Below are 22,309 nucleotides of genomic sequence, written 5' to 3' on the forward strand. Positions count from 1 at the left end.
CAAAAGGATTCAGATTTTCTTTTTTTATTGTCTTTGATCATGTCTATGTGTACAAAAAGCATGCAAAAAATAGCTTCTTTATATATATTGGTACATATTTACAACTGCATTCCATAGGGATGTGCCATGCTTCTGTTTTTGTACGAGCAACTTGACACAGGCCAGTGAGTACATTCTGAGAAATGCACAAAACAACACGAGACAGACATCCAGAAACACAGTGACAGCAGGCACCTTCAACACAGACACCAGGACAGTCACATACAGTAAGATACATAGCAGCGACCCCATCTTCCCTGACTTACAGTAGTATTATGTACACTCTCCCATAGTCTTCTTTTGGATATAATTATGACCCGAAATCAAGAAAAATTAGTCCTGTCACTCATTTCCTGTGCCGTGACCGTGGAAACTGAACCCTAATTATTCTTGAAGCACAGCAGCAACAACAATAAGCCAGTACGCACTCAAGAGTGAGCACATCTCTGCCAAGGCTGCACAATCAAGTACATTTGATTTTTTTTATATATATATATTAGAAAAGTATCAAATGTATTGGACTGCATCAACTGCTTCTGGATCAGGTTCTGCAACAAATAGTGACATGCAGAGTTTTGGACAACCTGTAAGCATTAGGGCTTTCCATGAAGATGAATTGTGCTGCATTTCAAGAGTCATACAGGTGACCACAAAGTGACTTAAAAAACAAAACAAAAAGAAAACTCACCTTTTGGTTTTGCTAACCTTTTTTCAAAGCCATTCAGACATTTAGTAAAGATTGGCAACAAGGAATCCAGGAGAAATTAAAATATACTGTAAAGGGCTTCATGAATGGCCACATAGGGGTGTCATCTGCCCCAAAAATGAAACTGTTCTTCCTTAGCCCATTGTCTAATTGATTAATTAATTAATTTAATGTGAATTGTGGATATTTTGTGAGACACACAAAAAAACAGGACAGGAAACATAACCATCCTGACAGATGTAATTATTAAGATTATAAAACTGTTAAATTACAGGTGTTTGAATGGCATAAAGAGACTGTCCTATAGTTGAGAGTTAAATGTTTCAGAGGGCATCCGATCGTCCTCATCACTGCGACTCTCAAGAAGATCCTGAGCACCTGCATGACACAAAGCTGCCAAATCAAGCTGCTCCTGTGCTCTGATCCCTGCTGATATATCAGGGTTTACAGTGTTTCACCATCATGCATCATTTCAGCAGTAATACCCAAAAGTGCCCTGCCCCAGTTTTACAACAATGGATATGGATATGCGCAACAAAAAAACCCCCAAAAAAACAAAACCACACACTTCAAAACCAATCTTGCCACTGCAGCTGTTACAGCATTTTGACACAGGAGAATAAGTTACTGGAAAATGGAAACGTATTTTCATTAGTAAAAATTCTCTAAAAACCAAGTAGCAAAGCTGTGACATGCAGATTGATGCTCAAGAGTAATGCATCAAAACATATAGTTACGCAGTAAATATGGTCTTTTACAGGTGAGCCACAATGATTCATAATAAACTGCACAATGTTGTACAGCTGAAAGGTACCAGTAGTAGTATTATATGCAATCAAAATAAGTTTAATATGTATCAGTAAGTGGAAAAGTGCAATACAGTTTTTCAGTTTAAGTAGAACAACTAAAATACAGGTCAAAGGATGAGCGGCCTGAGAGCTCTTACAGCAGGGGAATGAGCCAGTAATGCACATATGATAAAAACAACAATATTGCACCTCTGACACTGACAAACATCTGTACAAACACACAAATGTAAAGCTGGCAACACCTAGATAAAAAAATAATTCTCATAAGAGTGTTATGAGTGTTAAAGCAAATAAAACATAACAGACCATTTCATACTTTTTGGTTCAAACAGCCCTTCATTGAAGGTTACCCTGCAAACAGACATATTACTCCAACTCCCATTACTTTCACTTACATCATCCTCAGTGGAGAAAAGGAACAAAATAAAAGGATCATCAAACTGCATATAGTGAAACATTACAGACAACTACACATTAAGATATTTATGTGTACTATACAAATAGATCTTTTACTGAACAATAAAATAAAATAAAAACAGATATAAAGCTTTACATTCTCCAGTACCCACTTGATAATAAATGAAAAAGCATTCATGATCTTTTTGCACTAAGTCCCTGTCTTTATGAGGATCCCTGTCTGTCCTCTCTGCTTCAGTTAGCATCCTTCACATGGAGAACACTGGGGACTAGATTAATAGAGGAAATGCAAATCAGTGCATTCCCCGTTTCTAATCAGCCACAATGTGGATGAAGTGGATGGGAAGTGTTGTTGTTGGCAGCCTGGGCCTAATCGTGACATTGAAACGCTCCCTTTCACTGCGGTTCAAGTGATCTCTGCCCATCGACATGCTGTCTCTTGCAGGATGACATGTCAGGCCAGCAGAGAGGAACAAAGAATCAAAATAGAGTTACATAAACATTTATCTGAGGCAGAGCTGCTGCCGAGGCAGAAATATTCTCAGTGATTTGAGTTGGCAGACCCAAAACAACCACAGATGTTTTTTAATAAAATGAATGGCAAACAAGAATAAAAAAAAATCACAAAAATAATCATAATGAAGCTCTATGAGCTTGCACGGCTAGTTGAAACATCAAAAGGTCAGCCAGGCAAACTATCTAGCCCGGATAACTTTGTATGAGTAGACTATTTTTTCTGCAAGAGCACTCACTGATGTCCAACGTGGACAATGAGATTATTTATGCCTTTAAATCAGCTCTGCAGCCAAGAATGATGCATGTTAAAGTCTAGTCTAGGAAGGGGGATGAGGGGGGTATAGTATAAGCAGCCGGAGTACTTTACAGTCATCTTCTCAGTCTGTTCACACTCGCCATCAAACAGCATACACTTTGAAATGCTCCAATTTCTGTCACAGTGACTTCACATCAAATCAAACAGTACAGTATGATATGAAAGGAAAGGAAAAGCATTAGAGAACAGAAATCATCAGACAAACAACACATAACAGAGCAGAAGAAGAAGCGTGAACTGACTTCTAACACGGAAATAATTACACATCACAGGGTGGGGGGGGTAAAAAAGTCACTTTGAAATGCGTTCAAGCAAAACTGATGCCCTTTCTGTGTGTGATCACCCTCAGACAGCTGGCTTCCTTTCCTTACTGAAGAGAAGAGAAAGTTCAACCAGTTGGGCCTGAAGACTGTGAAGGCAGCACAGGACGGACTTCATTACCAAGCTAAAAAAACCCCCAAAAAACGTACAAATGGCACAGACACAAGAAAAGGACTGTGAGACGATAACACTGATAACACCTCGAGACAACTATGTACAATATTAAAATGACCGATCATTGGTCAGAAATCAAAAGCCCTGTAGTTCACCGAAGAGACAATATAGTGTCATTTACATGCTGAAGTCTGTGGTGATTATTGAAGAAGGGATTTGTTTCTCTTCGTCAGGCTGGTTATGACTGTAACGTAACTATTCACCATGCATATACAGGTTAAAAAAAACAGTTTTTTTGCATCAGTGCAAAGCCAGCTGACAAACATGTTGTTGTCTTTTTCCTGCAACATTCGTTTGAACTGTTAACGATCCATTCCTTCCTCTTCCTCTTGTCGGTTCACTGGTGCCAGTCACAACTGTATGTGGTTGAGCAGTTAAAACAAGCAATGTTGTAGATCAAACTTGGTGCCCAGAATTTCAACATTGAAGAAGGTAATTTCAAGGAAATTGGGGTAAAAAAAAAAAGAAAAAAGGTTACTCTGAGGCCGACAAGAAGCAAAAACTAAAGCAAGCCTGAGCATAAAAGTCTGAACACGAGCAATATATCAGATTTAAAACCGTGAGTCTCTTCAGTGTATGGAACAAGAAGCCTGCAGTGTCACTGATTTGAAGGAAAAACATGGATGATGTGGTGGAGGTTAAGACAAAGCTCTGCTGATGGGAGAGTCATTAAGACTCATGATGAGGGCTCATCTTCATGCAGGTCCTCCAGCTCTCCTTCTCTGGGTCCATCTCCTGTGCTGCTCTTTCTGAAAGACGACATAAAAGACAGAAAGAAAGAAGAAGAAGTCAATACCTGCAGTTCTTTCTAGCATTTCAAGCTGGACAACCGCAGTGAGGACAGAGATCTAAATGATCAAACTATTGAGCTTATGCTTTATGACTCCAAATGCAGCAGGGAAGCTCTTTTCCCTTTTTTCCATGACATGATGAAATGTTAAAAACACAACAGGCTTTATCCATGTAACACAGCGTTGAATGACAGCAGCAGGGAGATGACAAAAATCTCTGAGATGACAGCTGGGGAAGGGGCTGCTCCGTCACCTCTCATGATGGGGGTAAGCAAGAGTCGAGGGGTCTAAGATGATGATGGGCTTAGAGGCTGGTACAGCAGATGTTGGACAGACAGCGTGCCACAAAGTGTTACCTGAGTGAGGGGTGCAGTTTTAAAGAGGGCCGGAAGGGCCACGAGTCCCTGCAGCAAAGTGGGAGAAAAGATGGAGAAGTCACAGGTGAAAGGGCAAAGGTCACCTTTGGAGGTGAAAGACATGGTGGCTGGTGGAGATGACCTCCCCCCTACACACCTCCTGACCATGAAGGTGCTTTTTGTAGATTTTTACACATCAATAAAAGTTCTGAAATGCCCAGTAAATTAATCAACCAACAGAATAGTAATCAATGGCAATTCTGATAACTGATTAAATGTTTAAGTCCTTAACTTACTGTATCTATGTGAGGAATTTGACTGTTTTTCTGTTTCATACAAAATAAGCAAAATTAAAAAAGACATCATGTTATTTTTTGACATTTTTTTAAAGGGGCACTCCACCAATTTTACAAATAAAGTTGCATTTACTAGCAATGGAGATTAATACTCAGCCTGTGAAAACAGTTGTATAAAGTCTTCAGAGGGTCTGAAGGAGCTTTACCTTAACCCTGATGATGTCATAGTGATGTCACAGGGTTCTCTTAGCTTGGCTTTTACTTCAGTACACATTTTTGACAGAAAGCCTGTGTTACAAACTAAGGGCATGGATTTTGAAAGACATCCTCATTACAAGGCAGGAATGCCACTTGATGCCATCAAGTTGCATTATGGGAAATGTAGGATCTAGCATTTTTGGAGCTTGACTCATACTAGGGACTAAAGGTCAAGATAACTCAGGTTCAGCTGCTTTCATTTTGACCATTCTTTTTAAAATGTGTCTCTTGTGGAAGTGAAATATTATATCACCCCTTTTAATGTTAAAGGAAACACTCATTATTTGTGTTGGTGCATATAACTAAATTTGATCTGCTAATTATCTTTCACCATCAGATAATTTGAAAGCTTTAGCAGCAGTTATGTTTTGAAGTAGAGCAGCATCTTGAGGCTGCCAGAGGCCTCCCGTGTTCTTAGTCCCCTATGTGTACATTAATAATGTCTCAAAATGAAAGTGGTTGAAGCAGATGCTAAAATGCTACAAGTTAGCCTTTAGGTTGCAGTTTAGGATCTTTTTCTTAGTCCTCCCATTAATCAACAAGGCTTATGTTTTATGATGCCCAAGAACATGAAACAATGAGCCAGTCCTCAGACATCGCCTCAGTTTGTGAGTCCTGAATGTACAGGGTCAAGGTTTTTTCATGTCCAGCAGGGGGCAGTATTGTTTCAAACTCCCCTCAAATTCACATCTCTGAAAACACCTTCACCTTAGATAGCAGCTCTCTGCCTGCCTACAGTGTAACAGGAAACCTAGGACTAGATAGAAGAGCAATCATCTAACAAAACCGTCACAGCAAGAAATTAGAGTCTGCTCCACATTCAGAGCAACAGTGGTATATCTTCATGGCGAAGTCTGCTGGTCACATAACACAGATTCCTGTCCCAAGGGCACCCGCTGTACAGCAGGGAGCAGCTATAGATGCTCCAATTTGCCCTTGGCTGTATATGTGGAAACTGCACAGTGGGATAAGACAATCGGCCATTTCCCCTATGATGCTTTCAATCCATGTAACAGAAAAACCAAGGTCAGCCTGAGGCACTTTGGTGTATCTGTAACATTCTCCGTCACCCTGAATCCCTCTACCCTTGAAATCTAAAAGCAACACACAAAGAAACACTTATAAAAGCTGTAAGCTCCACTGCATACAATGAAAGAATGAATTATGGTGCTATGGCAACACAAAGCAGCTGCTGCTGCTGCAGAAATGAGTACTAGTTAACCTGATACAGCAGAAAGAGGAGACAGGAGTGAGGTACCAATCAATATCAAAATCTCAAGAAATCCTTGCAATAAGATCAGGCCTGTGTGGCGTTATTGGTTTATTTGGTTTTTATTTTCACGGATAAGATATGCAAGTGTTAAATGTGTGAGTGAGAGTTGAACATGGATGTGTGTGAGGCTGCTGGACCGTGTGGGCTTACATGAGCAGGCTGCCAGGTGCAGACATGGACCTCTCCTCTCTCCTGCTCGGGCACTCAAAGGGATTACTGAAGGAGCGCTTCCTCAGCATGGCTTTTACCAAGATCTGAAACATTCACAAACACAGGACGATAACAAAGACATGCAAAAGGTTCTTTTATTTTTTTGGAGCTTGTGGTTTGGCGCAGGAAATTAGATAGGTTCGTGTTTAGAGCTACAGTGTGTGACTTGGTGACAGATAATAGAGGTGGCAGAAAGATGGCTTTCGATGTAAAAATGCATCAAGTTGAACGTTGAACGTAGGAGAACCTACGGTGGCTGTGAAACTTGCAAAAAGCGCAAAAGGCCCTCTCTAGGGCCAGTGTTTGGTTTGTCCATTCTGGGCTACTGCAGAAATATGGAGGTGCAAAATGGCAGCCTCTGTGGAAGAGGACCTGCTCCCCATAGGTATAATGGGCTCATTCTAAGGTGACAAAAACACAACGATTGGTATTTACAGGTGATTATACACTAATTAAAACATACTTATGAATATTATATTCCATTTCTGCCATGCCACTGCTAGATGCCACTAAATTCTATACACTGCACCTTTAACTGGGACATCTAAGTGACACTGTGAAGAAACCTTGTCCTGAGGGTGAACAAGGCTGCCTTCTAAAATGTAAAATGACTCCTTTTTCTGCTCTGTGTTGCTCCTGTAATTTGTATTCTGTCGCAATTGGTTAACAGATGGTTGGAGCTTAGTTGCAGCTACTCTTGGGGCTTCACCTTGCCTGAAAATGATGAGTGTAAATGTATCAATAGGTGTGTGCGATATGATGATATTAGATTGTGAACACTTAAAATGTCTCCACAATCTGCCTTTAAAGAGAGATTGTTAGTATTGTGCTACAGTGCACATTGTATCAGTTCAGCTCCATGACAGAGCATAGTCTGCTAGCAAGAGGCCAACAGGTAACAGCACCAACATGGTGAGCTCCTTGCACCACATTTCCAATCTGCTGGTGAAATCTACAGCAGTTTCAATGTCCTGCTAGGAAGCTCATCTGCTGCACATCATGTTAAACTGACAGCTGAGCTGCAGGTAAACGCCACCATGTAGCGGTTAGCTCACCTGCTAACTGGTAGCACCAACTTCCGTCATGCTGCAAGCTAGCGTGATGTCAGCTCAGGTGTACTGTGTTGGTGCCTTTTTTTAACGGTGCACATCCTGCTAGTCATCCAAAACAACCGATAACACTTCTACACAACATCAACTGTTTGCTTTTCAGCTGTGACATTAGTTTGGTTGTACCGTTACTTTGGTTTCACACTGCAATGTCCATTTTAAACAAGGCCAAATAGACTGTCACTACTTTTTAATGCAGATTTGCATTTATTATTTATTTATGGAATTGTTTGTGTTTTAATTTAATTTTATGTCTTTCATGGGTGTTTTTATGTTGTTTGTGAGGCTCTATCCTAAGACCTCTATTATTATGTGATAGACAATAACATTTTTTGAATCTTCAGTACTGTTCAGTAGCTCGCTTACAAACGCTTACAAAACAGTAACTCAACAACACATCTCCCACCTACCTGAACTCCCTCATGGACTGAAGGAAGAGAAAGAAAAAAAAATCTGCTTCTACGCACTCTATGCATTGTCTCTGTGCCCTGCCTGTTGGCACCTACATCCTATTGGACTCAAACTTAGCTTTATGGCACTTACTCATGTTGTTTTCTCCTGATAAGATCCCTGCTTGTGTTGTATCAGCTCTCAGATGTACGTCGCTTTGGATAAAAGCGCTAAAAAGTGATAAATGAAATTGTAAATTGTAAACTTGCAAAATATTCTTAAAAACCAACATGAAAAAAAATCGTGATAAGCTCGTGGATCGTGATCCTGCCTGAAAAAAATCATGATATGATATTTTTTGCCATATCTCCCATCCCTATGTATCAATATGACACACAAGAGCTTAGTAAAAGGAGGACACTTAGCGTTCCTTACCACTGCAGAGAGACTGGGAACAAACTTGACTGAGTTCTGGATGTCTTCCTCTGTCACCTCCACCACAGAGCAGTGCTCTTCCTCCAGAGGTAAGGGGTCAGTGCCTCCCTGGGTCACCCACTGGTCCATCTAAAAACACAAACACACAAAATATGTCATAATGATCATTTAGAGGGACTGTAAAAGCTCATATCTGTCTAATCTATGATCCACAGTCAGCAGTTTGCAGCTGAAGTCTGCAGGAAGCTTGACTCTCAACGACTTTGTGTACTGTTTCATGTTTAAAATATTCCAAAGTGTGATTACAGTTTTTATTCATCATGATTTATCCTTTGTCTTTCACTAAATGCATATTTTATATTGTTATTGAGCATTTTCTAAAGCAAGGCATATTTGCTTAGATTTATAAATGAGTATTTTCTAATTCTACCAGCCAGACAGCCATCTGTTTTGATTAATTTTAATATGCTTCAAAAACCCAAGGACTTGTTGTTGTTGTTGTTGAGATATACTCCATCACAGCGACCAACCTGCCTGAGTTTGTTTTTGTCAAAGTTACTTCATTGATTTCACACATTGATTTAAAGTAGAGGGCTACCAAATACTGTTTATTTGTGTGTGTCTCTCAATACATTTCAACTCCCTTTCCCTCTAATCTCCAGCCCATCCATCCTACTCAAGATGTTTGAAAAAGAGGATACAAATACACCTTTATTTCTAAAAACAGCTGGGCACTGTAGTTTTTAAGAAATGTAGCTCAAACAGAGTTGATAGTGCGTTTGTTGGGAACTACTTTTAGCTGTGGATTTGGTGCACCAGTGAGTATTTACAGTAGCATGACATTTTATGTGGGAAGATAAAATACAATACCCATGTTAATCGCAATGAGGCAGCATGTCACCCAGTGCAACAGTGTGGCTCACTGATGTGTTTTTATTAGCTTTTGGAGCTCTATGGCTCAGAGAAATGAGCCTTATAAAGTTTTGGATAAACAGGCAATATTTGTTAGTATTATCAATTCATTATTGGTGTTGGTCTTTTCAAGGAATTTGTTGACAATATGACAAATATAGAATATCATTACTGATCCTTTTAAATCTCTGCAAATTTGGTATTGGTTAGGAACATGGCTGATATTTTAATAACATAACTTGAATGTGAAAACAAAAACATGCTTTAATTTGACAGCAAGTAAATATACAGTGTAGCACAGGGCTAAAACATCATATTGCTTTAAATTAAATTTAAATCAATTTACATTGATAAAATGTGACTTATAATTTTTTGTAACATTATAACTTCTCTGTGATATTTTGTTATCTAAAGGGTTTTGCTGAGCTGCATCATGCTACTTGTGTGTTTACACGAGGACATGCGTGATGCCCTGACAGCCTAATTATCTCTTGTTCCATAAACACAAACAGAGTCTCTGGTGAGAAAATGACTCACTAACACATGATCGGATTGTGTCATGGAAACACGGTGGGGAGTGGGGAATGTCATCTGTCCATGGCTGGTCTTGGACCTCCCTGCCCCTCGATCACTGGCTCAGTTTTAGCACAGTCCTCCATTGGGACAAACAGGTTTCACACAGCAGCGCAGCATGTCTAATAAACCCTATTGTATGTTCCACACTGAGGTCAGAGTCAGTCACTGGAGAGAAAAGCACAATCCTGTTGTGTCTGAACACAAACAATGATATTCCTCTTGTTGTTATTGTGTTCCAGTAAGCTGCCTGCCATCCTGACAATAAGTAACTAATCCCATGGTCACATTTTACATCTGCTTTGTTCTCTGTGACGTTACCTTGATCTCAGGGAGGGTGATCCTGGTGTCTGGGTTCTTATCCAGCATCCGCAAGATCAGAGTCCTCAGCTCTTCACTGATCTTTGGTCTGCATAATGACACAGGAACATTTTTTGGAGACCAACTTCTTTGTGCACATGCAGAAAGTGATGACACTATAGATACTAAAGTCATCCATGACCCTATTTACACTGTACCAGGTTGTTTCATGCATTTGGAGCATCTTGATTATATTATATACTCTATATTAGATAAAAAGACAGTAGTAAGAAGTTCTCTCAGGCCACCTTTCACATAGAGCAGGTCTAGACTCTTAATTCATTAAGAACAGATTGAAGTTTGATTTCCTACAACAGTATTTCCACTTGAAAGAAGCTTATCGCCCCTCATCATAGGTTGCATATTGTGTCTATATGAGCAAAATTTAACCAAAGAATAATTTTTAGAGGCCATAAGAGGTAAAGCTAGGTTTATTTATAAAGTATTAATGAACTGATTTTTTGTAAGTCATCAGAATTTCAGAACCAGAACTCCCACACAGCATCATCACCTGGAGTAGAACCAGCTTTACAATCACGCAGAACAGTGCTAGTATCAGACATTTTCTGCTGCGCATTGACTGCCAAAGGAGGTATCTTCACTCTAATATGAATAACTTTTTTGTTTCACAGCTACCAGGTTTTTCAGCAGTGCAATGCATTTGAGCTTTCAGCTTTTTCAAGCAAAATTCAGATTTCTGCATTTTCAGCAATGCTGTCACCATTCACATGCATTTTCTACAGGAGAAATGCGTTTTCTAGTTAATTTAATCAATACAGAGCTACAACTACAACTTGTGTGTGTGATACCTTACTAAAAACAAAACAAGGAACAAGTAACTTTTGGAGTGGAAGTTAAAAGTGACACTGCAGCATTATTTGCTGAACTAACAAGCAGCAGGATATTTATACTCTGTGCAGTCGACCATGGTGTTCACCGGAACCAGGGAACATTAAAGTATATTCCGTGCGCTGCCAGACAGAAAGTACACACAGGTTTCAATTTTCATTTCATTCTCAAGAATGCTTTTCACTTGCTAATCCCTCAACATGCTGAGTGCATGCTTAACTGAGCAGTGGAACGAACGACAGTGATGATGATGACCCATTGATAATTCTGGCACCTGTTCTTGTTACACGCCTATCTCCTAAAACTTTGTTGCTGTTATTGCAGTTGTTAAAAGCTTGCAGTGAAAGAAATAAGTGGCTTCTGAAGTCAGTGAAAGCAATTTATGAGACATTTTATCCTTCCAAAGTGCTCTGGACTTAACAATTTACTGTAAGTGAAGTCTGACATACTTGAAACACTGAGATAAAACTACTGATATCTACACAAACTACATTTACAGTAGCAGAAGTCATTCGTATGCCAGTAAAATATGTTTTTGTGCGCTCAGCCATTGATCATGATGACAGTGGTGACATTAAATTCACTACACTTATAGTATAATGATCCTATCAGTGCTGATAACACGGTGCTGCTGACGTTGATCGGTACAGCGTGGAGATGATTCCATTAGGTGATGTGATATGACGTCGACGTTTAATGAACGAGCTTTCCACACAGCCACGGAGTCTCTTGAGCCCACTGGGAGAAGAAGCTCTTATCATTACCATTACGACATGCTGTCCTGACATATACTCTAGCTGCCACTCATAGCCCCTTCACATCTGCTGTGTTTATACTTCAGTTTGTTCCCTCAGTCTATCTCGTGTTCTCTCTCTGCCCTGTCAGCATTATTCACCCGAGATAATCTCCATCTTTTTACCTTTAAGGCGAAAGGAAGATGGGCTTATATGTGTCCATGCTGCTGATGCCCGTGTTAAGAGTTTTCAGAGCTTTTTTTTTTTTTTTTATCACATCCAGGTGACATTTACGATGTGCTGGCACCGACTGCTCTGCTTGGAAATTCATATTTCTGTTGGTGCAGTTTGTAGCCGGAAAGAAAAGAAAACGCCTCTGTGACTGAGATGATCACATGACCACAGCTGTGGACATGGCTGCTGTCTTTTTTCATGAAGCGGAGGAGAGGAAAGGAGGCAGGAGATGGACTTACATTTCTGGGAAATCCACAGGCTTGGTCCTTATCTTATTGTGCAGAGCCAATATGTACTCATCAATAAACGGGCACTGCAGGTGGAGCAGAGGAAAGAGTGAAAAACACAAGGAAGGTACATTGAATTACTGCTGTGGCACAAAAAAATCTGTATCCACAAAGACCACTGAGACAAAAAAAACCCCAACCCAAAACAAAACAACAGCAGCAATCAGTTTCTTGCACTCATTAAAATGAATGATGCCACAACACAGCTACTGTTGACCAGATGCTGATAAATAACAGAGACAGAAATCATGTGGACTTGCCTTCCCGAAGACGAAACAGTAGAGAGTGACTCCCATGGCCCACACATCCAGCGCCTTTAAAAAAAAAAGCAGCAGTCATGTTAAACGCAACATAATAGCAAACTTACATTTAAGGACAAGCTACACAAACACATTGACCTGCCTACTTTTATTTATGGGTTATTTTTTGGGGGACGTCTACAGTCAGATACCTCAAGGATGGATTTGTGTGATCAGATACTGTTCCATCTCCAGCTCTTTGTCTTCCTCTCAGCCTCTCTCTCTCTCTGTATGAATTACCAGCTCTGCTACAAATCCATTTCTTCTCCTTGATAGATATGAAATGACTAAACTAGTCTTCTAAACCTGCGCGATCTATCTCAATGCCATTTGTTATCAGACACAGCACCGTATGACTAACATGGTCTAATGGCCTGATGCACCACTGGGACAACTGAAGGGTTTTAAGCGAAGTACTACATAAGTGTCAGATATTAAATATTTCACCACTGATTTACATCAAAACCACACCTGTTGCTACATAATGGACACAAGCTCTCTGGTACATGGCTTGAACAAATCCATTTCAGGAAGATTACGGGACTAAGCAGAGAAAAAAAAGGGGGTACTGAGGCTGTGAAAGCTTGAAGAAACAGCTGGCTGAAGCACTGGAATGGCTCTTTAATCCTAATAGCTTTTTGGCTGCAACCTAATATTCTCTTCCTGCCCCCTCTTTTATTGGACATGTAAGGTCCTTCCTTGAGCAAATCCAATACCTCAGCCTGCCATCGCTGATAACCACTGGAGGATGGAAAATGACCTGTACCGACTGAATAAGAATAGGAGATCAGGGTTCAGATCTAGAGCTGGATGAGGGGGTTCTTGGTTGTCAGTTGTTCATAAATCAGCTGGTAGGGTTTATTCACAAGCCTCAACAGATTTCACAGATTTCATTCAGTTGTAATAAAGAAAATTAATCAGATCAATCAAGTGGTGAGTTATCCTCCACAAACATGACTGATCATTGCTTTACTGAAAAAGTAGAAACCGTATAGTAAACATGAAGCCTTGATTCTGGTAATGCTGCTGTTTTCAATAGAATTGCTGACTTCCTCTGGGAAAAAGACTGAAAATTACAATTTACTCCTTGGATTATAGCAGGCCAGCAAAGGTCTCAAAACTCATCTTGGTTTAATAGTTCTCATTTCAAATCATGTTCTTAAGCTGACACCTGTGGTTGCTCTAACTACAGCAGTTCAGTTCACCAAACTGAGGCACACTCACTGAATACAGATAAAGCAGAATGTAATATACTTATATAGAATTTACTCACTTTTCCGCTGAAGCTCTTGCGCTTGTCTGAGAGGGTCTCTGGGGCCATAAATGCAGGAGTGCCAGCTGTGCCGGACAACAAGGCATCGTTGCCCTCAAACTGGTTGCTGACCCCGAAGTCTGCTATCTTCACATGACCATCATCTCCCAGTAACAAGTTAGAGGGCTTGATGTCCCGGTGGACGATCTTCTGGTAGTGCACTGAGGAGAAGAAAGAGGAAGTTAATCGTGAGGTTTTTAGAACTACAACTTCAGAGCTGCCATGATGCCACCAGATGAACTACATCCTGATGATTAAGGTACAAGCTGAAGTAGTACCTAAAACGGTTACCACTTCCTGATAAGTCATCCTCTAGAAAAGGGTTTATATGGTGCAACTAATAGCTTTATTAATGGTTAATAAATCATTTTCTTTTACTACAAAAGAACAGGTTGCCAGGTTCCCTTTGGCTGATGTTTATTCCTTCTATTTGGTAATAATGCAGTTATAAATGTTGATAATACATTCATAAATGCTTTTTATGAACCTTTAAGTCTGCAGTTACACATGCTAATAATTTGTTAATGATTTGTTAATAAATGGATTTTGGTCCAGCTTCTCTGTAGGTTTTTTTGGAGGGTATGTGGTCCATTGGAGGGTCTTCTTGATGAACTAAAGAGCTAAAAAGACAAAGTGTTCTGCTGGAGGTTTACACCTAACATCAAGGGGATTTTTACAACCTTGCAACCTTAATGTTGTTTTTAATAATGGCTTATGACTGATCTTATTAGAAAGGGTACCTTATTAGAAAGTGGTGCTCTAAAATGTAAAGGATTTATTCTCTGAGGAAGCCTCAATGTGCCAAGTTCATGTCATGGCAATCTGCAAATTAGATTTTTGCATTTCTCCTTCTCAATTATCCTCTGGGGAGCATTATATCTACAACCAATTTCATGGAAACTGGGTCATTTGTTGGTGAGAAACCTCATCGTGAAGTGAAATGGTGCTAGATGAAAGGTCAGGGAACACCAAAATCATTAGTAATCATGCTGTGGGGCATCATGAATATCCCCAGCAAATGTGAGGTTTAATCTGCCATCAATTGTTAAGATTACTTGCAAGAAATCAGTAAGGACTAAACTGTTGCAGACACACCAACTGGCATTTTTTCCATCTAGTGTGTAATATGGACACAAACACTGCAATAAGCTGCATGTAAGTTGCACTATAAGAGAGCAGAGTGCATTTTTAAACTAAATAGTACAGACTCAGAGGGATCTCAAGTTTCTGCAAAACAGCATGTGGGAGAGGTCATGATTCTGACACTTAAGAAATCACTGCTTTGACCTCCGTCTGATTGCTGCAGCATAAGAATGATGAGAATACTGTGAGCTTCAGTTCATCTCAGACTGAAAGTTAAGTACATCTTTAAACCTTTATACTTAACAGCCGTCTGAAGCTAAGCTCTGGACACTTCACTGATTGGATAAGTGGTGCCTTCCTGTCTGAGGAGGTCTTATTAAACATGAGGTACTTGACTTATTAAAGGTCTTGGGAATTAAACATCCTCATTGCTAATAATACCCAAATTAAAAACACACATCGACAATGACCTAAGGAATTACTAGTAATGTTTCACATTAGACTTCATCAAGAGCAAATCAACACATACTGTTTACTTTGGGAATTTGCAGTCACCAGATTTTGTATATGAATACAGTCCAAGTGATGTTTTCTTCAGAGTCCAAGGTTGTACTTTTCAAGAGAGTCCACAATGGTTACAAAAAAGCTTTTCAATCAGAGGAGCCTTCTTCATCTGCCCTGCTAAATACCTATGAGCAGCAAATTTTATGTAGTCCACTCTGAACTGTGACCTCCTTGGGATCAACAAAATATAAATAAGTATTTGACATGTTTCTGTTGCACATACTTACTGCTCTGTGTGGTGTAGGCTCTCAAACATGAAAATGTGAAAATACCAAAACTGAGTTGCGATTGTTCCTATGAGTCTCTGCAGCCTTGTTTTCAAGATGGACCGCAAGACTCAGAAAGAGGCAGCATTGATCCCTAATCATTGGTCTCATAGCCTGGTGAAATTGATCTACTACAGCAAATGAGCACACAGCTTAAGAAAGACTTTCATTGAACAGAGGCTCGATGCTGATGAGGTGGACAGCAGCACAACTGCAGCCAGACCCTGAGGGCATGGAAACAGAGGGTCAAGGACACTCTGGCCCTTTGCACTTTTAGATAGAAAAGAGAAATCCTACCAGGCCATTCCATTTTTTAAAGAGTATTGACAGAGCAAAACAGAAAACCCTTAACGCTTTGAGTATCATAATTGGTACGATAAAAGGGGAAATCTTCTAGCCACTAGAAACACTTCCAAAACTGCATGCAGGAATTCATCTCTAAAATGTGTCTATTAGTTTCATTTTGAGCAACATTTCACATATATGTTTTATAAACTCAAAGACAGGTCTACTTCTGCAGTATGCTACCTCCATGCTAGAGATACTCACAGTACTCGATGCCCAGTATGACGTCTCTGAAATATAACCTCGCCTGCTCCTCTGATAAAGGATTGTCTGCTGGCACCTCCATCACTGGACTGCAGATCCACGCAGGCAGACAGACAGTCAGGCAGTGTAGAAAACACACACAGACAGAGAGGCAGACAAATCCATTGATTATGTGTATCAGTTAATTTATTATTAGCAATGACCAAGCGTCCTGATCAAACATCACTGATACTCAGCCTCTTACAGCACCAGAAACAGCTTAGTATTTGTTTGGATCAGTGTCAATAGATAAAATACTGTGTCACAAGTCCAAACAGCTTCTAGAAAGACAGTTAGGCTGTAACTCTGTTGTATCCTCCAATCTTTCATTATGCATCAACATCAATATTAATATTCTACAATGCTGTTCTTCAGTTGCCTGGTTTAATTGTCCTTAAAAAAGAAATAAATTGATACTATTCCTACAGCTACTGTAGCTGCAATGCTTATACTACGTTTGTACTCTTTAGAGCTGCAACCATTATTCGATTAATCGATTAGTTGATGGGGTCGGTCAACAGAAATCTAATCTGTTAGTATTTTCATAATCAAATAGTCCTTTTAGTCATTTTTTAAGCAAAAAGTCAAATGTGAGGATCTGATGATTGCCTTTGTAGTAGTAGAAGTAGAAGCAGTAGTAGTATTACCACCACTTTGAAATGCATCTTATGTATGTGAGAAGCAGTATAAAAGAAAAATAAATTATTACTAGTAGAACTCAGATCAATAGAACCTGTATTAATCACCTCAACTGTCTATCATCTTCCTGCCAGGAGCAACAAGAGAAAACAGTTGATCTCATTATGTAAAAGCTAACAAATAGAGCATATCTTCCAATTAAAAAGGAGGCTTATTTATGCAGTGTTATGTGACGTAACACCGGCTGCCCCCCTACCACCCCCATTTTCTTATAATAACAAAAGGTCTCAGATCATTAGATTATCACAGTTTTTTAGTGGTGTGGGAAGGAACAGCTCGTGCATCAGGCCTTGAAACATTTACAGGGATGACTGCTACCGATAATAGCTGTGAAAACCTAAGAACATTATGAAACCCTTTGAAGACTGGGATGGAACAAACACCCGCACTGTTTTAGCGAGGAGTAATGAAGAACACTGCAGATACCGAGGGAGGGACAGTGGGATGAAGAAATGAGGAGGTGAAGGTAGAGGAACAGAAGGGATGAGCTTTAAATTATTTAAAAAAAAGGACATGTTTTCTACTCACCCCTTGCGCATCAGCTCAAACACTGTCAGAAAAAAAGAGAGAGATAGAAATATGAACACATGAAACCAAAGAACGCATTGACTCATTCATGCAAGTTTGACCACTGCCGCTTCATTGTCAATAACACTAAATGTGCCACATTAAGCATGTACAGAGTTTGACGTGTCCCACTAACAGGCATGTTAACTGTGACCTGGCACTGCTGATGGAAGGTTTCTGCATAATGTGTGAGCCTTGGAGTGATGTGGAGGGAAGCCAGAAATGATCTGAATTATGAATAAGTTATATGAACACTTGTTGGTGGCATATGTGCCGAGTGCCAAAGGCTGCGAGAAGGCAGAAATAGGGTGAAAGGGAGAGAGAAAGGGGGATAAGATTTTGAAAAATAAAATATGGTCTGCATACCCATGTGAAGGTTGTCCTCTGCAGGATCATCCAGAACCTGCAACATTAACATAACCATCATGAACGGAGACTTTCTAGTAACAGTACAAGTGGGTGTGGACTTCTTTTCTTTTTTCAGTGTATTATTTATTTCCTTTAACTTGCTGAAAGCAGTTTGCAAAAATGGTTTTACAAATGCAACCACAGAAATGAGACACACACACAAAAGGGTGTAGAGGTAGAATGCAATCAAAATAACATGTAAAAACCATAAAAATTCATAATAAAAACAAAAACAAAAAGCTGCATAATTAGATAACATTCATTCTGGTCATTTCATGGGCCTAAGACATGATTTCTAATAAGTCGGTGCCATTTTTTTCAGTTTATAGGCAATTTTTACCATCTCATACACTTCCTTCAACCTCTCTAATACTTCCTGTCAAATTTTCCTGTAGAAGGTGGATCCTCGCTAATCTGTAACCAAAAGAATATTTCATACGTATGATTGTCTACAATCTCGGTGGATTACTCCCAGTACTGCTGTTTTAGGGTTCATTTGCAAAGTTCTTAAGCTTGGGACACGACCAAAAAACATGCAGGCAGATTGTTTGTTCCTCCAGTAGTCTCCTGCTCCTACGGATTTATTTCCTGTTAAAAAATACCTGTTGATAATTTTCCAATTTTCCATATTCTTTTTGCATGTTTTTTGCATTGGTAATGACACATATTTTTTGCCATGTTCTCAGACTCCCATTTATCTTTCATTTGCATACTGTCTTGTGCCATACTGGCAATAGCTTGATATAATTTTGTCGCTTATTTTTTATTAATTCCTCTATTCTGTTTATCAATTATGTATTCTTCAATAGGTGATGGTTGCCTTTGAAGTAAACATGATACTTCCTCACAGGAACATTCAAAAAGTCGACAGTTTGCATTCAGGGCCAAACATCGAAGAATTTAAAAGTCTCTCCTTCCTTGAAATGGACTAAAGCAGAGTTATAAATGAACTGTGATGACAGCAGCCTTGATATTTTAAAAACTGGTTGAAAACAACCTTTTGGCTTTTCTTTGTGCTCATGTGAAAGCTGCTCAGAATTCTTCACAGTTAGGACAGTTCCGCAACGATTTGTGCAAATCCGCAACTTTGCAGTCGATGGTTGGCTGTGTTAATGAAAACAGGTGTTCCCACTGGACTGCAAAGCCCATGCTTTGCTCTGCAAGACAATCGCTCACAGCTCCAACAAACCACAGGACGCATGCATCTGTTTAAATACAACATCCTGGTGAATGTAAATGACCACAGTGAAGGTAAATGTCTGTCAGGGACACACAGTACTGGAAAAACAAGGGCAGGAAATCACCTCTAAAGCAACAGGAACACTATTTACTCACGTCAATTTTAACAGGCTGTGAATCAGTCAATAGGTGAATGTTTGCTCATACTGTCACTTAAATAAACACTGTTCTTTTTGCATTGCACATTGTTTTTCTCTCTTTGTTCAGAGTAAAAGTACAAAAAGCTATAAACAGTAAATGAGCTCTTGTTGTGCTGAAAGTGCAAACCATTAGCAACCTAGTAATTTTATTTGTAGCTGTTGACTAATGCAGTGACTAAGACGCATTAAAAGGGTATGTTGATTTATAGGGAAATAGAAATAGAAAAGTGTTACTCTCATAACATCTGCATGACTTGGTGAATATTGGGGCAGTTATACTGTCTCTTCCCAGCCATCTGGGACAAATGGCCATATCATTTCCATCAGTTTTAATCTGTTCCACTTGGCGTGGGCTTTAATGTTTCAAAACGAGGGAAAAAAAAAAGTCTACCCATAATTAGATGGACTGGACTGCAGTCTCACAGGAATCAGTTGGATACTCATAATGAATGTGATCCCGACCAGAGCACAGCACAAGTAAATGGATGAACAGAGAGAGAGAGAGAGAGAAAGAGAGTGAAAGAGAGAGAGAGGCCACATATGCCCATTATGAGAGTGAGAGCGAGGGCGGACAAAGCGGGGAAGAGATGAGTGTGTGTGTGTGTGTGTGTTCACTGCTTGAGTGAGCACACAGGAGCAGAAGTACTTGACTTTTACTTAGAAACTAAAACTTTCTTAAAAACTAAACATATTTCTGGCACACTCTACACCCAAGCAGGCCAGACAGTTTTCCTACCGGCTGACTCCCTGAGCTTAACTCTCAACCATGGTGGCGGTGCCCCCGCCATCTGGCCAAGATTGAAAAACACTCTGATGATATCGCGAGGGAGCGGCGGGCATCTTGAGTCACGTCTTCCAAATCGGCTCTCATCTTTCATAAACAACCGCCTCTGTAGAGACTGAAAGTCTATCCATCTTCAAAATTTCACAACTCAGTTTGCCAGAATTGGCTGTTGAGAATAAAAGAGTCCGTTTGTCAGGTGGAAGCTTTGCTTTCTCCAGAATATGTCACCTAAAAATCCTGAAGGTCCAGCAACAGAAGTGTGATAGATGTGCTGGAGGCTAAGCCTATCTCATTTCTCCCACCTGTTTCCTGGCAGCACAGAGTTTATCCAGCTTTTTGGTCTGACAGAAACTGATGTGACATAAATACAAAGCATGAGTCAGGGTATACAGCAAGAAAGGTTATCTGGAGACAACGCTGTAAGGGATAATCCTGACCACAATGAATTTAAAACCTGTTGTGGATGTCCACATGATGCTATCAGAGAGCCAGTTATGATGTGACACATATATCTACTGCAAGATACCATTCTTCTTCATTTAACTCCAAAGATCAACAAAAAAAGTTAAATGGAAAATAAAGTGTGGAAACACTGTCTATTGAAGAGGATGTATGTATACGGCGTTTCATATAACAAGAATGAGAGTCCTCTCACAAGCTAGTGGCTCTGTGAGGCTGTGCGTTAAGCTAAATGCTAACGTCAGCATGCTAACATGCTCACAATGACCATGCTTATATTTATGCTGATGTTTAGCAGGCAGAATGTTAACTTTGTTCAGCATTTTAGTAAAGTGTGTTAGCGTGCTAACATTTGCTAATTAGCACTAAATACAAAGTACAGCTAATGGAAATGTCATTTGTTTTGCAGTTATTTTGTCAGAAACCAAAATATCAGACAAATTAAAATTTTGGCCTGATATGGTGCAAGATGAAAAATCCTGGGGTCACCAAATTTATTAGAATTCATCCTGAGGGGAATATGAGCTTTCCAATTGCTGCAGAGGCTTTTCATTAAAAACTACAAATTGTCAAACTCATGGTGGAGCAAGAAGAAAAGTTAAGTCTATTCAATGCATCCTCTGGACAACATGGATTACTGTACCAAATTTCAAGAAAATTCAGTTGTTGGGACATTTCACTTAAAAGTAAAAATGTGAACCTAATAGTACGCTAGAGAATAAGTCAGGGGATCATTAAAGTCAGCATATTTCATTCTTTGGGGATCATGAATATCTGTAAAAATTTTCATGGTAATCCATCCAATAGCTGTTGAGCTATTTTAGTCTTTTCCATTATAAAATGTTTATTCAGAGAACCCTCATTGAACTCTAATGAGGTTAACATTGATTGCTGCCCAAACTGGCCAGATTCCAGGATCACTTCATTTGTGAGTGTAATAGTCACTGATGAACTGGTTGGATTCTGAATACAAAAGCAGCAACTACCTTTTTGTGTTCGAAAATAGCTATGAGACAGAAAACAACTCTCACCTCCACCAGCTTAACAATATTGACATGGTCCAGTTTTTTAAGGATGGCAATCTCTTGGTAGACCCTTTCCAGGGGTCCTAAGATTTTGGGCTGCTCTCCTTGGGCTGCCTTGGGTCCTCTTGGGGGCGGACGACCTGCAGACCACCACACAAACCACATACCATTTGAATAATGGATTCATTTAATCATGATTAGACTTGACAAGGAGTCAGGTACAGATTTTTCTCTATGTTATAATGTGAGCAACGAGAAAATTCCAGTTTTAAAAACTTGAAGGCATTCCAACTACAATTATTTTTAGACAAATGGCAGAGTGCCTGCACTGACATAAGAAAATATTTCACAGTTGAAAATTACTACTCTCAGTATCTGGGGCATTGAAGATGAGTTTTAAACCTGTTTTAAATGAGTGTCAGGGACACTGAGAATAAATGGGCTAATGATGTCATCACGGTTATCCCGACTTGGGCTTGAGACTTCACATTTTTAACAGAAAGTCTGCATT

General features: G+C 39.7%; 1 protein-coding gene across 2 annotated transcripts in view; it reads right to left on the reverse strand.

Annotated features, from left to right (window-relative positions):
* Window positions 1-8: 8 nt before the first annotated feature.
* The window catches only part of camkk1a (calcium/calmodulin-dependent protein kinase kinase 1, alpha a), a 61,054-nt gene continuing 38,753 nt past the window's right edge, over window positions 9-22,309 (reverse strand). For both annotated transcript variants that reach the window (XM_042430470.1, XM_042430471.1), the window contains exons 6-16: window positions 21,805-21,938; window positions 18,110-18,146; window positions 17,705-17,726; window positions 16,439-16,527; window positions 13,938-14,137; window positions 12,626-12,679; window positions 12,318-12,391; window positions 10,223-10,310; window positions 8,417-8,545; window positions 6,423-6,526; window positions 9-4,047 (exon numbers count right to left, since the gene is read on the reverse strand). In XM_042430470.1, the coding sequence (XP_042286404.1) occupies window positions 3,975-4,047; window positions 6,423-6,526; window positions 8,417-8,545; window positions 10,223-10,310; window positions 12,318-12,391; window positions 12,626-12,679; window positions 13,938-14,137; window positions 16,439-16,527; window positions 17,705-17,726; window positions 18,110-18,146; window positions 21,805-21,938 (1,004 nt within the window). In that variant the 3' untranslated portion in view covers window positions 9-3,974. The remainder of the gene's footprint in view (window positions 4,048-6,422; window positions 6,527-8,416; window positions 8,546-10,222; window positions 10,311-12,317; window positions 12,392-12,625; window positions 12,680-13,937; window positions 14,138-16,438; window positions 16,528-17,704; window positions 17,727-18,109; window positions 18,147-21,804; window positions 21,939-22,309) is intronic.

The sequence above is a fragment of the Thunnus maccoyii genome, chromosome 13, assembly GCF_910596095.1.
Source record: "Thunnus maccoyii chromosome 13, fThuMac1.1, whole genome shotgun sequence".
Classification (NCBI taxonomy): Eukaryota; Metazoa; Chordata; class Actinopteri; order Scombriformes; family Scombridae; genus Thunnus; species Thunnus maccoyii.